The sequence below is a fragment of the Dipodomys merriami genome, unplaced genomic scaffold, assembly GCF_024711535.1.
Source record: "Dipodomys merriami isolate MVZ:Mamm:240054 unplaced genomic scaffold, mDipMer1.0.p SCAF_305, whole genome shotgun sequence".
NCBI classification, from domain to species: Eukaryota; Metazoa; Chordata; class Mammalia; order Rodentia; family Heteromyidae; genus Dipodomys; species Dipodomys merriami.
The window spans coordinates 1,242,624-1,257,282 of NW_027204549.1; the positions used below are offsets into that span (position 1 = coordinate 1,242,624).

A 14,659-nucleotide genomic window follows, 5' to 3' on the forward strand; every position below is an offset into this window, starting at 1 on the left:
AATCCAAAATATCCTGTCTGGAGCATCCAGTGATAAAAAATAAAGATATTGTATTGGCCAACTCTACTCAAAAGTATCCTACTGAGACAACAGAGAATATACATGCTATCCAGCCAGTTGGCATTCTTTGATACAAATTAAGTCATAGAAATAACACACACTCTTTCTCATCTCTGAAGATGGTGAAGGCACTATATCGTTACTCTCTCCCTTTCTATTTCCCTCTCCCCTGTTCCACATCCATTTATCCATCCATCCATTTTAAGGCATTATAAGTTATAGAAGACGTCCCTAGGGAGCTATTTTATCTGCTGAACCCCAATTCTGAATGAGAACTTTACCCTTTTCTACAAGAATCTAGGTCTTCCTGTTTGAAAAATGGTTGAAAAACTTACCAATGTGAACAGTAAGATATATTAAGCCTTTTTTTTTTTTTTTTTTTTTTTTTTGCTTATGTGGTGCTGAGGAATGGAACCCAGGGCCTCAGGCATGCAAGGCACACGCTCTACCACTGAGCCACCTTCCCAGCCCTTTTTTTTTTTTAACCAGTCCTGGGGCTTGAACTCAGGACCAGGGCCCTGTCCCTGAGCTTTTTTTGCTCAAGGCTAGGGCTCTACCACTTGAGCCTCAGAGCCACTTCCAGCTTTTTCTGTTTATGTGGTACTAAGGAATCAAACCCAGGGCTTCATGAATGCTAGGCAACTACTCTATCACTAAGCTACATTCCCAGCCCTGAACAATAATCATTGAAACTACCGTCACCAGTGATCAGAAGCAAGAAGATAGCAGGTTACCACCATTGAGAGCAGACAAACAATCCGACATCCAAAAGTATCAAGGAAAGAAAACGATAAAGGCAATTGCCTACTCAGAATGAATTCTTTACCTTGGATAAAATTCTCCTTTTAAAATTTCCTGCCAAAGGAATTACCGCCTGGGGACTGAGGGGGAAGTGAGACTGCAGGGGCTGAGAAGAGGGGAGGTCTAAACCGACAGTGACGGGACGGGTGTGGGAGTGGGGAAGTTCTTCATGAGTGAGCTCAGTTTTATTCTTTAAAAAAAGTTTATAACAAGGCTGCAAAGAAGTGGCCAACACAAGCCATCACCGTAACAGAACGTTTCCCAACAATCTAGTGCCCTAAAGGACACAACCCAAACGCACATGGGAGATGACACTGATTTTCTCACTTAGAAAAATGTGGTTCAGGGGCTGGGAAGGTGGCTCAGAGGTAGAACGCTTGCCTTGCATGCATGAGGCCCTGGATTCGACTCCTCAGCACCACATAAGCAAAAAAAGTGGCACTGTGGCTCAAGTGGTAGAGTGCTAGCTGACGGACAGCGCCCAGGCCCAGAGTTCAGGCCCCACAACTGGACCCAAAAAAGAAAAATGTGTAGCCGGGCGCTGGTGGCTCATGCCTGTAATCCTAGCTACTCAGGAGGCTGAGATCTGAGGATCGCGGTTCAAAGCCAGCCCGGGCAGGAGAGACTGTGAGACTCCTATCTCCAATAAACCACCAGAAAACCGGAAGTGGTGCTGTAGCTCAAGTGGTAGAGCGCTCGCCTTGAGCTGAAGAGCTGAGGGACAACGCCCAGGCCCAGAGTTCAAGCCCCACGACCGACAAAAAAAAAAAAAAAAAAAAAAAGAAAGAAAAATGTGGTCAGGTTAAGCCCATTTTAAGTCCATTTAAGCATATATGCTTATCAGGAATCATAGCAACTTTACTTTCATAACTTTGCACAAAAGATCAATAATCTAATTTTTGTCACACACAGATGAAAAACAGACTTGAAAATACATATGTAAAGTTTGGAAGAAAATACAAATGGATGCTTATAGTCATTAACTCGGGTAGTAAATTCCATATTCTTTCCCTCCCTCTTTATATGATTTTTTATAATGAGCATGTATTATATCCATAATCATAAAAGAAAGCCTAGAGTGATGGCAAATGCCTGTAATCCCAGCACTCAGGAGGTTGAAATAAAAAGATCATGAGTTTCAGGCTAGCCTGGGCTACACAGTACCACCGTGATTCTATAAAACTCTCATATTTGTTTAGTCACATTTCTAGCAGCACCATTCACAATAGCTAAAACACAGAAACATCCCCAGCATAAACAATGTCTACACCACAAAATAGTAAGTAATCAGACTTTAAAAAGAAGTAAATTTCTGACACCATCAAAGACTTCGTGATTCCTTTTATATGGGTACTTAAAAGCAGTGAAAAGTATGCAGATGGGAAGTAGAATGGGGATCACCTGGAGCTAGGAAGATAAAGAAAATGTGAAGTGATTCAACAGGTAGAGAGTTTGGGTTTTACAAGATGAAAAGACCAATTCACTCCACTGAGTAGCTCAGCATAGATATGATTGTTCCTTCTCTTGATTCTTCATCTTCCTGAGTTATCTCTCAGTCAAGAAAAGCTTGGATCTGCTTCAGGATGCAACCAAATAATATGTATGAGTTCTTGTGTATGGATTCTTGCTCATTTCAAGGATATCTACACTTAATCTTTAAATAAAAACTGTGACCACTTATTATATACCAACAAGTATTCTAGGTATAAAAAAAATGTAAGAGATAAGCCAAATTCTTGTTTTTGTTTGTTTTTGACAAGGTCTTACTATGGTATCCAATACTGGCCTGTAACTCTCAATCCTCTAGTCTCAGCCTTCTGAGTGATAAATTTCAGGTATGCCTAACCACCCCAGCCTTTCTCTTTCAGAGAAAAATATAAACACAGAAGGAAAAATATTATATTGTCATAAATATTCTGCAGAGAATTCAAGTCAGCTGCTCTAATAAAGAACTACTGCCTGACTACTTGGGTAGCTGAGGTGGCATTCAACCTGAAGGTCAAATATCAAAAAGGAGTCAGCCAAGTGACAATCCAGGAGAAAAAATTGCTTCCGAAAAAGGGAAAGCTAGCTCAGGGGACTGAGCTCTGAGGATCGCAGTTAAAAGCCAGTCCAGGCAGGAAAGTGTGTGAGACTTTTTATCTCCAATTAACCACCAGAAATAGCCAAAGTGGTGTTGTGGCTCAAGTGGTAGAGTCCTAGCCTTGAGCAAAAGGGACAGTGCCTAAACCCAGAGTTCAAGCCCCAGGACCAGCGAAAGAGAAAGAGGGGGAAAGAGAAGGGAAAGAGAAAGCTAAGTGCCAAGGGTCAAGGTGAAGGCAAGCTTGGAGAAGTTATGGAGGCAGAGATGTGTACAAGTGATGACAGAAGACAGTGGATGGGAAAGGGGAGAGATAAGCAGACCATAGCTTTGTAAATCCAGTGTAGAGTTTGGATCCTCTTCTCATACCATAAGATATCACAAAAGAGTTTTAAATAGCAGGGTGGCATGATCACATTGAAATCATAGGAATTGTTATTGGCTTCTGTGAGAAGAACAGACCAGAATATAAAAGACTCAGGAAGACCAGTTACAAGTATAACTCTCAGTCAGGGGCAATAAGGGAACCTTTGACAACAAATGCAGAAAATTTGGGCCCTCCCAACTGGAAGCTCAATTAGTAGGTGCTACACTACACAGCTAAGCTCCCACAAGAAAGAATTCCAACCCACAATATCCAAGACCACAATATTGGGTCTTCCTCAGAAACAGAGTTTGTTATTTGTTCTGATCCCAGCAAGGACACATAGTGGTCATGTCAGCATGGTAAAGATGGAGAAGAAACAAGATCCACCGCATACCGAAGTGATGAAGGTGTTCTTACATATTTTCTTCTATTCCATGGACACTTTTGAGCCCAGGACAGCATTCTGTGCTCACTGCCTTGGGGATAATATAGAGAAAGAGCTAACACTTGATTTAGGGCTTTCAAAAACCTTGTCCTTAGGGGAAAAAAATAAAGACTGTGGGCTATGGACAACAGCTTTAAAAGTCTGGTGACAAGCAGGGACCAGTGACCCATGGGTATAATCCTAGCTACAAAGGATACTAAGATATGAGGACAGCCCAGGCAGAAAAGCCTATGAGACTCTTATCTCCAATTAAACACCAAAAAGCTGGAAATGGAACTGTGGTTCAAGTGGCAGAATGCTAGCAAAAAAGTTAAGGTACAGCCCCCAGTCCCTGAGTTCAAGCCCCAGGACCAGCACAAAAAAATAAAAAATAAAAATAAATGAAAAGGGTCTGGTGATAAAAGCCAGGATAGTACCTTATTTCCCTAAGTCCTACACATGTCGACGCACATGAACACATACAAATATAAAGATGTCCTGTGCCAAAGGGGAAAATCAGTAAAGAGCCGATAAGTAGAAAAAAAAAAAAAAAAAAAAAGAAACCTACACCCGGCCCCAACCCATCCCCATAAGCCAAGGGAGGAAAGATGAGGGACCATCAAGAAGATTCCAGAATCAAAGAGCATCTGGGGAAGATGCAAAAAAAAAGCAAGAACACAGCAGAGAGAGGAGGGGAGGGGAGAAAAACTCCATCCCCTCCTCCTTTCTCTAGTAGCTACGAAGTAAAGGAATCTGTTTCAGGAATCAGACTAATCTTGCCTCCTCTTGACTTCTCTTATCTTGCTAGGCACCACAGCCTCCTCTTCCCTCTGAAGGTACTTACCACCCACCAGAGCATTACAGTCCAATAATGTCTGTTAATCACCCATAGAAGGCAGGCACCAGGCCACAGCATGATAACCAAGCTAACAAAGATCATGGAGACCTAGTCTATTGGTAAACTAAAAGCCAGAGCTCCTCTCTGAGCATCAGTTTCAGAAACAGATGGGGAAAATGGACAACAAGACATCTAAAATTTCTGGCATTATATTTCCAGGTTGGTGGAGGGGTGAGCCAGCAGGTAAGAGATCTAGCAGGCCCCTACAGAAGCTTGTGGGGTTGTTTCCAAGGACCACCTTCCCCAAACCAACTACCTGGGGGGACATGAAGAGATCTGATGGGACATAGGTAGCATGAAGCAGAGACTAGGAGAAGACAAAGTAGAGGGGAGTAGAAGTGTTGGTAAGGGCGACCTGTCAAAAAACAAAATCTTTTCCAGACCAGTCCCAGGTTATAATGCCACGTGGCTTTGGCATGCTTCTTGAATCTCCCATCAGCAGAAGTTGGGAAGACTCTGGTTTAAACCTAGCTCTAAATTGTCATGTCAAAAACGAGCTTTACAGTGTCGGTGGGGGGAGGAAGGGGGGAAGGATTGGTGGGGGGAGGGGGGAGGCTGGGAAGGGATGTGAAGGGTAAACAAAGGAGGAGGCTGCAATGCTTGGTAAGAAATGTATGCATTATCCTGCCCATGTAATTGTAACCCCTCTGTACAGTATGTTCACAAATAAAATAAAATAAAAACCTGGCTCTAGATCTGTTTGCTGGGCAATCCAATGTAATTCGTTTTATTTTTCTGAGCATTAGCTTTTTTATCTACACAATCAGAATAATAAAGACTCACAAAGTTAGATCACAAAATGAGATATTCGATATATGACTGAGACACAGAAGCTAAAGAAAAATGAATTACCTCCCATTGCTAAATAAAGCTATCTAGCCTGAAGCATGTCTTGTAATAGTCATTGGATGAATGAATAAGAGAGATTTCTGGAAAGAAAAGATCACCCTTAATATACAAATGCCTGGTAAGAACTCAAAAAGCAACAAATACAGACCCTTAGATACACAGATTTCCACAGACTGGGAGGGACATAGAGTAAAGTGCTCACCAGACCACACCCCACTGGGACATGACAGACACCACTCATCAAAGACTGTTGGCTTCAACACATTAGGCTTTACCACCTCAACCCTATAAAAACAAACCTGGGTAACAAAGACAAACAAGGAAATTCAACAAGCCATAGAGAGTATTTCTTTGCCCAGTAAAGCTACTCCTTTCAATTGAACAGGAAGTATGGATGGTATTACAGACTGAAGAGTTGTAACCTCAAGATGCATATGTGGAAGCCTTCAACCCCTAATGTGATGGGATTTAGAGGTGAATAGATTTAGGAAGAGCCAGGCATTTCAGGATGGGATCGGTACCCTGACAAGAGGGAAAGAGACATATCTCTCTAGGAGCAAACCCAGAGAGCTCCCAGCAGAAAGGCAGCTATCTCCAAGGCTGGAACTGGGCCTTTACTAGGAACAAAATTTGCTGGCACCTTGATGGTGAACTTCTTAATCTCTAGAATTAGAAGAAGTAAATACAAGCCACACAGACTGTGGTATTTTATAATAGTAGCCAACTAAGACAAAAGTTACAGGAAATAATTTAGAGGTTGGAGGCATGGCTCAGTTAGTAGAACACAAACCAATGAGCAAAAGTGTCAGGTACCTTGGACTGGGAAGGTGGTTCAGTGGTAGAGCACTTGCCTTGCATGCCTGAGGCCCTGGGTTCGATTCCTCAGCACCACATAAGCAAAAAGAAAAAAGCTGGAAGTGGCACTGTGGCTCAAGTGGTAGAGCGCTAGCCCTGAGCTGAAGAGCTGAGGCCCAGAGTTCAGGCCCCACAGCTGGACCCAAAAAAAAAAAGTGTCAGGTACCATGTTTGGTCCCTATCTTGGCCCAAAAACAGAAAAAAAAAAGGAAAATAATAGCTACAAAATATAACATTAGCACTTCTTTTTATTTTTCTTTGTGTTTTCTTTTTTCCTTTTTTTTTTTTTCTTTTTGGACAGTCCTGGGACTTATACTCAGGGCCTGGGTACTGTCTCTAAGCTTCTTTTGCTCAAGGCTAGCACTCTACCACTTGAGCCACAGTAGTTTTTTCTGTGTATGTGGTATGAGGAATTGAACCTAGGGCTTCAAGCATGAGACAAGCATTCTACCACTGAGCCATATTCCCAGCCCTAGCATTTCTTAGTAACTTGAGGCTTCTCTCTCAACCAAACACAAGAGTTCTCATATGTAACTCTGTCTTCCAGGGTTCATGTCCAAAGGCCTTCACATCAAGCTGTAGTGAGGGATAAAAAGACGCAGGAGGATGGATCTGTCCTGCCTAGCAGAATCAGAAAGGCATCACAGAGGATGGATCATCCAAAAAAGCACTGAAGGATGATCAGGAATTGGGCAGGGAGGGGCTAGAGGCACAAATAGGGGAAAACGTAGGCATGGGAAAGGGAATAGAGCATTCAGAGCAAAGAGTCAGGTCTGGTCTAGATACAAGACCATAGGTCTAGAAGCAAAAACAATACAAGGTAGAATACTAAAGTTGCCTGAAACTCCACCACCAAACTCTATGTAGAGTCCAACTTATAGGCCAGAAGTTGAGAATTAATGCCCCAACAAACTGAATCAGTCCCATCCCATGTCTAAGCAGCATAGTATTTGTAGAAGTTTGGGCCCGCATTTTAAAAAATCAGGAGACTTACACCAGATGATAGTGGCTTACTATAATCCTAGCTCCTCAGGAGGCTGAGATCTGAGGATCATGGTTTGAGCATAGCTTGGGCAGGGATGTCCATAAGATTCTTATAGCTAACTAACCAATAGAAAGTTTTAAGTAGAGGTGTGGCTTAAGTGGTACAGCACCAGCCTTGACACCAATCCCTAAGTTATTTAACACATATATATGTGTTGTGTTTATGTATACATGAATGTGTATGTATACACACATGTGTGTGTATATATATATACATCTATTATATATTGTGTGCATGTACCTGTGTGTGTTTGCATTAGGAAACTTAAATTAAAATTTTAAATTCCCTTAACACAATGAAACAACTGACCATTCTAGGCTCATATTCCTGCCTCACAAAGATAAGTCGGAACAGAGTGGAGGCTTCCCCTCCTGATAAATTACTCAGCTGACCACAGTCCCTGTCACTCCCACTATTCCTCACTCTGGCCTGTTTTCCGGCTTTAATCCTGCTGAAAGCCAGGGCCATTCCTAAGAAGGTTCTTCCGTTCCTGTGTGTATGCACAATTAAAGACAAAGCTCAAGTTGGGCATGGTAGTACTTGCCTGTAATCCCAGCCCTTAGGAGATGGAGACCAAAAAGATCTTAAGTTTGAGGCCTGCCTGGACTACATAGTTATTTCCAAGCCAGCCCGAGCTAGATAGCCAGACCCTGTCTTAAAAAAAAGGAAAGAAAAAAAAGCCAAAAACCAGAACAGGAAAGAACAAAATAGACTAAACTCATTTTGGTGCTCAGAATGAGTTTTCTATGTTTTGGCCTTTTTTATTTTCTTCTCATATTTTATTACAATATTCCAAAGACATTCTCAGAAGGCAATGGATATGTCATATACTTTGTGTCTCCCACAACACTCAGTACAAAACAAAGTACAAAGTAGATAACCAATGATTGCTAAAAGAATGCATAAACAAAGAATGCATACATATAACTCTGTAATACTTTAATACCTGCTCTTCTTACCCCCAAATCTAGATTTTTGCTATTAAAAAGATGGCCTTAAATGAATATGAACATAAAATAAATAATAAGGCCCTCCAGTCCACCATCACTGCACTTCTATTGCAATTTTCTGTGAGGTTGAAATGGAAGTAGTAACTCTGAATAAATGCAAAGCAGACCACTGTGTCTGGCAGCAAGATCAATTAGAGCCCAGGAAACTGCAAATGCCTGAAAATAAGAGCACCAAACACTATCAGTGATCTTTGAGGGAATTGTGGGGAGTGGGACAGATGCCAAAAATCTCAAGATATGCAAATATTGTTCTGATTTTTCCAAAGAGAAAAGAAGTTATAGCCTGCCAGCTCCAGACTAGAGAATGTGATGTCACTCTCAGGCAAGGCTCCTGAACAGATTTGGATAGGAACAGTACAAGCACCTAGGAGAGGAAGCAATGTTCATTTGGAGCCAGGACAGCGTCACCAAGAGCAAGTCAGATTAAATCCATTTCACTTCCTTCTTTCTGATGAGACTCTTAGACTAGCAAATTAGAGGAAATATAGCAGACAGAATATACATAGTACATGCAAAGAGAAGCAAAAGGGCTAATTCAACCCGAGGGCTATATTAACAGAAGTATTACAGACAGTATAAAGATGGCGATAGTTGTTTTCTTTCTTTGAGTGCATCTAGAAAATCACATTTAGAACTTAGTGCCTAACTTGTAGACAGGTATTGATACTGATATTGATTTACTAGGTATTGATTTACTGGATATTGATAGGAAAATGTCCTTTTGGCAAACTCTTAAAAAAAAAACAACATAAAGCTTTCACCCAGACAACTAGTATCTTTTATTGTTGTTGTTGTTTTAAACTGAATGATGTAGTTGAACCTATATTCCAGTGGATAATGACTGGCCCACTATCATCATCACCACCCTTTCTTCTATGGCTCTCAGAAAATAGCCAACTGTCAACATGGTCAACTTCACTCATTCATTCTTTCTTCCAGGCACCCAAGACGTAATGAAGGTGGTGAGTGGCAGTGAGCCATCTTATGTAAATGACATTAATGGCAGTGGCTGTACTTAAGAGGCTCCAAAAAGTCAATGAGTAGTCACAGGGAAAAGGCACCTGTCTTGTTCTAAGTCCCAAGGGGAAGGAACTATATAACCAATAGGCAGAGATCTATGCAACCTGTGAGCTAGAGCTGTCCAAAGATAGTACACATAAGCATGGGACATACTAAGTTCTTTATCACTGGAAATACATAAGTGTATGGTTTACTATGACATTACAAGTATATAATCAAAGTGATCCAAGTTTCTCATGAGTCAAGAGAAGTCTAAATATATAAACAAAATATACTGTTTAAAAACATTCTCCTTTGTTAAATCAATAATGCTTCAGAAAGAAGAGGGAATAAGTCAGCATCATTTCTGAAAATCACACATTCCCTTTGCAAAATTCACAGAGTGTAAAATCTGCCTAATACAGTAGGTTCTTATGCACCAAGCCAGTCAAATGATACCATGGAGAAAGGTAACTACATCTGGCATTCCTTTTGGTCACTGGTCAAACATTCCTCAGAGGCAAGGGACAAAGGCAATGGAATGAAAGTGAGAGGGGAACAATGGAGCCTGGAGGAGAACTGGCCAGTCTCCCCCACAAGACTGCCATCTGCTCCTGACATCAATCCATCAAGGGGCAGCTTCTGGCAAACAATGCAGCAGGGAGCACCAGGCCTGGGAGAAGCCCGGCCTTGTGACCTTGGGCAAGTCACTGAACAGTGCTGAGCCTCTATTTCCCATCTCTGACACTGAGCTTGTACCAACTCTCCTGGTCCCTGTTTGGGAATAAGCTGTAGAAACAGATTAGCCTGGACACATTAATAATGATGGTAGTGATTAACAAATATATAGAGAGATATATAATATATATTTTTAAATATATATGTATTTATTTATAATTGGTGAGGCTAGGGCTGGAACCCAGGGCCTTGCACACCAGGAAAGTGTTCTATTGATGAGTTACACCCCAGGCCAACAAATAGAATTATGAAGGGAAAGATTTCAATGGGCTTCAGTTAATGCAGCAATATTATTCAGTGTCAATTCTAAAGGAATATAATTACACTCCTTCAACCAGAGTACAGAGGAATTCAAAATGTAGCACACAAGATCATTTGGACAACTTTACAGATGAAATTCATTACCTAGCACTTGGTGATTGGTTGGTAAAATAAAGGTGAAAGGTAAAAAAGAATCAGCCAAACAAATCAATGCCTAACTGGTCCTCATTGACCGGCCTAGTAGTAGCCATTTTTTAAAAATGAGATAAGCACATTTGCTACAAGACAATGTGCTTATACCCAAACTATCCAAAATTCAACATCACCTTCTCTATCATATAATTTTTCACATGGACCTTGATCTTCAGAAAAAAAAAAAAAAAGGAACAGCTAAGTTAGTCTTACAAAACATGAACTCCCTAAAAAGTATGTACTACTTTTGGGTTAAATGTCTGTATATTCAAAAGATGGAAATGGGCTTTTGTACCAAGCAGACAGGTAAATTTGAATCTCTGACCACTTGTTCTAAATTGTCATCAAGATTCAATCTTCCTAAATCACAGTTTTTGACATTGAACTGAAAATTAAGGAGGCGGTGACCTAGGAAGAGGAGACTCTACTTCTTTTACTCTGGACTCTGCTCAGAGGTGGTTAGCATGCTAGGTTTGACCAAGAGTAAAAGAAAAAGGACTTGGAAAGGCAGTGGTAAACACAAAGCCCTCCCCTGGTGACTGCCCCCTCCCCTCCAAAGCTGCTGCAGCATCTGAGGTTAGGACAGCAGTTGAGGTTGTAGCCTCCAGAGTCTACACTCCCAAGGCGCCCTGACTTCCCAGAACATGGAATCTTCAGCCACAACAGCTCTAGAAGTAGGTGTGGCAACCACAGGTCTCACGAGACCCCCAAATCAACTTGTTCAACAGACCCTATGAAAGCTCCAAGACAGGCCTCCACATCCATGGAAGGTGTGTTTTGTCTTTGCTCTGTCTGTAAGAGACCGCAACACTGCTGTCCAGTGTCGCAGCACAGAGAACCATGACCAGAAAGAACACAGATGCCAAGCACCACATGCCCCGCTTCTCTTAGGGTGCAGCCTCCGGGAAGAAGGAACACGGTGCACAAAGATTGGAGTTTTTTTTTTTTCTTGTCAAAGCTGAGCTTAAAACTCCTGAGAATGGAAGAAGCCCAGATCTGGCCTGGGCTTAGCTATGTAGTGTGTCCCTTTCCCCATTACTTCCAGCTAGCGTGGATTTAGGGAGCGGCTTCTGAAAGAAGTGTGCATTTGATGGCACCAAAGCTGGAAGCAGCAGCCCGAGGTCATCTCACTCTCCTGGCTAGCTTTCCCTGGAAGCCACGGAAGCCAAGCAGTGCCCAACAGCCTAAATGCATGCAAAGGTGTTGGCTTTGAACCAACACTAATGACCCTAAACACTAGTGCACAGAAGGATCGGGCTTGCAAATGCACGATAATACATTTTCTGCACTGAGCTCCCTCTTTATGCCTAAATGCCTGCATTAGTCTGGATCAATATGCTTCATAACAGTTAATCCATGGCAACCCAGACCAGGCGAGAGACACCAACAAAGAAGGGCTGCCCAGGGATGCTGCCTCCCTGAACACATGCATGTGAATTCCTGCCCAGAGAAAGGGAGAGAGGCAAAACCATCACAACAACAAAGCCAAAAGGAGGACAGGAGGAGTAGATCATAGTGGGGGGAAAAAGGCATCAATATTCAGGGCCTTTTACTATGCTAGGGAAGAGGAGAGGCTGTGACTGTCAAAATGGCCTAGAGTGACATATCACTGCCAAGATGATGGAGTACCGGCGACACTCCTAAAGTCAGGCGTAGGATCCTCCTCGCACACCTGCAATGCAGAGATTGCTGCCCTCTCCAGAATCCACACTTCCAGCCCCGGCGCTATCTGCAGTGGAAACCAGCCTGGACTTGTGTGGCAGCCACTGTTCCTCCTCACAATAAGATTATTGATGCATAGCAACATTTTGTGATGGCAGGGAGGAAAAGGGAGAAAAGCCAGAGCAAGGGAAAACAGAAAGGAAAGAAAAGGAAAGGCAAAGTCCCTCAGTGGGTATCTCACCTTTTATTTGGGCTTCATATTCAGCAATGATCTCTTTGTCTTTCTTGAACTTAGTTTGAGATGACATCTTCTGATGTGGCCAAAGGAACTGACAGTTTGCTTGGTTTCTTTCTCTTTTCCTTTTGAGTCCCTTCTGGAGCCCTGGTAATCACACGGTGCTGGTCAATTTCACAGGCTTAGGGACTAATCTCTCTTACTTGACTGCAGAGCAGGAGTAAAAAATCCTTCTTCAGGGAGGAAAATGCTTTTTACTTCCAAGAAAATGGCTCTAAGTGGCTTGCACTGGTCAGCTCTTGAAAAAGACAATCGCCACAGGAGCACAGTAAACTGCCCCAGATTTCCAAGATTTTTCTTCCAAAAAGAATAATAATTGCCAGGATCACACACACACACACACACCACCCACCCTCACACACACACACTCACCCATGCACATGCACACTCATCTAGACACACACAGTCGTGATGTGTACGAGAATCACACACACACACATGCACACATATCCTCACTCACCCACATCCACACCCGCTTCTTTCACTCACACACACACATCCAGGAGAGGCGAGAGGCGCGGCGCCTCCTGGGTTGTGCAGCCAGCCCCCAGCTTGCTTTGGAAGGCTCTGCTAAGGAGATGGTCAGGTTGCCAGAGGGCCAGTCATCTCGCATCCTCCCTCTCTTCGGTGCCTCTGGTCTGATGTCCAGTGAGGATCAAAGCCAGGAGATCGAGATCAAGTTTTCCTGGGGCAGTGCTTGAGCTCCGGTGAGCCCGGTGCTGCTCTCACCCTGCAGGGCTGGCGGATCTCTCCCCCACCGAGCTCGTCACTAGACTCCGCCTCCCGGATTTTATAACAACTGACACATTGTAGCCTACAGGAGAGCAGAATTCACTGCAAGCAAAAAGGGGAAGAAAAGCTCACAAAAGGGAAGGCTGCAGGGGGAAAAAATCAGGTTGAGAAAGCCTGGGAGGCTCCCACACACCCCAGCTATTGGCAGTTGAGCTAGGGATTTTTTTTTTCTAACAAAAATTACACATTCTCCTTTTGTGCAATTTAATTCAGTCTTTCAAGTCAACAGCTACATGACAGTTTATCACTCCACCTAAGAATCTAACAGAAGGCCTGAGCCATGTAGGGAAGGGCATTAATATTTTTTAAACAAGTATTGGATAGGGAACAAAGCCAGGAGTTTGCAACACTTAGCTTTGCAAAAGCCATTGAGAGCAGGGGTGCAGTCACAAACAGCTGTGTCAGTCAGTGTCTCATGAAGCTTTGTGCAAATGTCTAACTCACTCAGCCTAGTTTCTTCACCAGTAAAATGGGATCTCTTTTGGTAGCTCTTTCATTCATTCTTTCAACAAATATTTGCTTAAAGCTTAGTATAAGTCCAGTATTGTTCTAGTCACAGAGACACAGCAATCCTCAAAATCGACCAAAAACAACAACAACCACAACCACCAAAACCCTGTCCTTCTGTAGTTCCTGCCTTGCATTCCCCAATCACACAATTCTGGAGAAGTAACCACCATTAAGACTAACATTCTTGGTGAAAGTATGCCCTGAGCAGAATGCATCCTCAGTGGGATCTACTGGAGTTGAATGGGGCCTCCTGCTGGAGGCCCTGTGGGAGAAGACAAGACAGAAACTAAATGATAAATTATATAATATGGTAGAAAATGGGAATACTGTGGAAAGAAAAAAATATTAGAGAATAGGAGATATCAAGAATGAGAGGAGGAGCCGGGCGCTGGTGGCTCACGCCTGTAATCCTAGCTATTCAGGAGGCTGAGATCTGAGGATCGCGGTTCAAAGCCAGCCCGGGCAGGAAAGACCGTGAGACTCCTATCTCCAATAAACCACCAGAAAACCGGAAGTGGCGCTGTAGCTCAAGTGGTAGAGCACTCGCCTTGAGCTGAAGAGCTGAGGGACAGCGCCCAGACCCAGAGTTCAAGCCCCACGACCGACAAAAAAAAAAAGAATGAGAGGAGGTAAAAGGCAAACGATTTTTGTGATCTGAAGAGAAACATAAAACCTCAAGTCCTGTCCCAGTTCTTAGCACAGTCTCCAAGCCCACGGGAAGGCTGTGTCCCTTGCTGATCAATCTCAATAAACAGTTTATGTCTGTGGAAAGGGGTGGGGGAGAATGAAGGGAGGAAAACAGATGCTGGTGGCTCACACCT

At 42.9% G+C, this 14,659-nt stretch overlaps 1 protein-coding gene across 6 annotated transcripts in view; it reads right to left on the reverse strand.

The window, feature by feature from the left end:
* Positions 1 to 13,277, reverse strand: part of LOC138840888 (SLIT-ROBO Rho GTPase-activating protein 3) — a 188,608-nt gene extending 175,331 nt beyond the window's left edge. For 5 of the 6 annotated variants that reach the window (XM_070041282.1, XM_070041281.1, XM_070041280.1 and 2 more), the window contains exon 1: positions 12,483 to 13,277. In XM_070041282.1, coding sequence (XP_069897383.1) covers positions 12,483 to 12,549 — 67 coding nt within the window. In that variant the 5' untranslated portion in view covers positions 12,550 to 13,277. The remainder of the gene's footprint in view (positions 1 to 12,482) is intronic. The other variant, XM_070041283.1, reaches the window with a different exon arrangement.
* Positions 13,278 to 14,659: the final 1,382 nt, after the last annotated feature.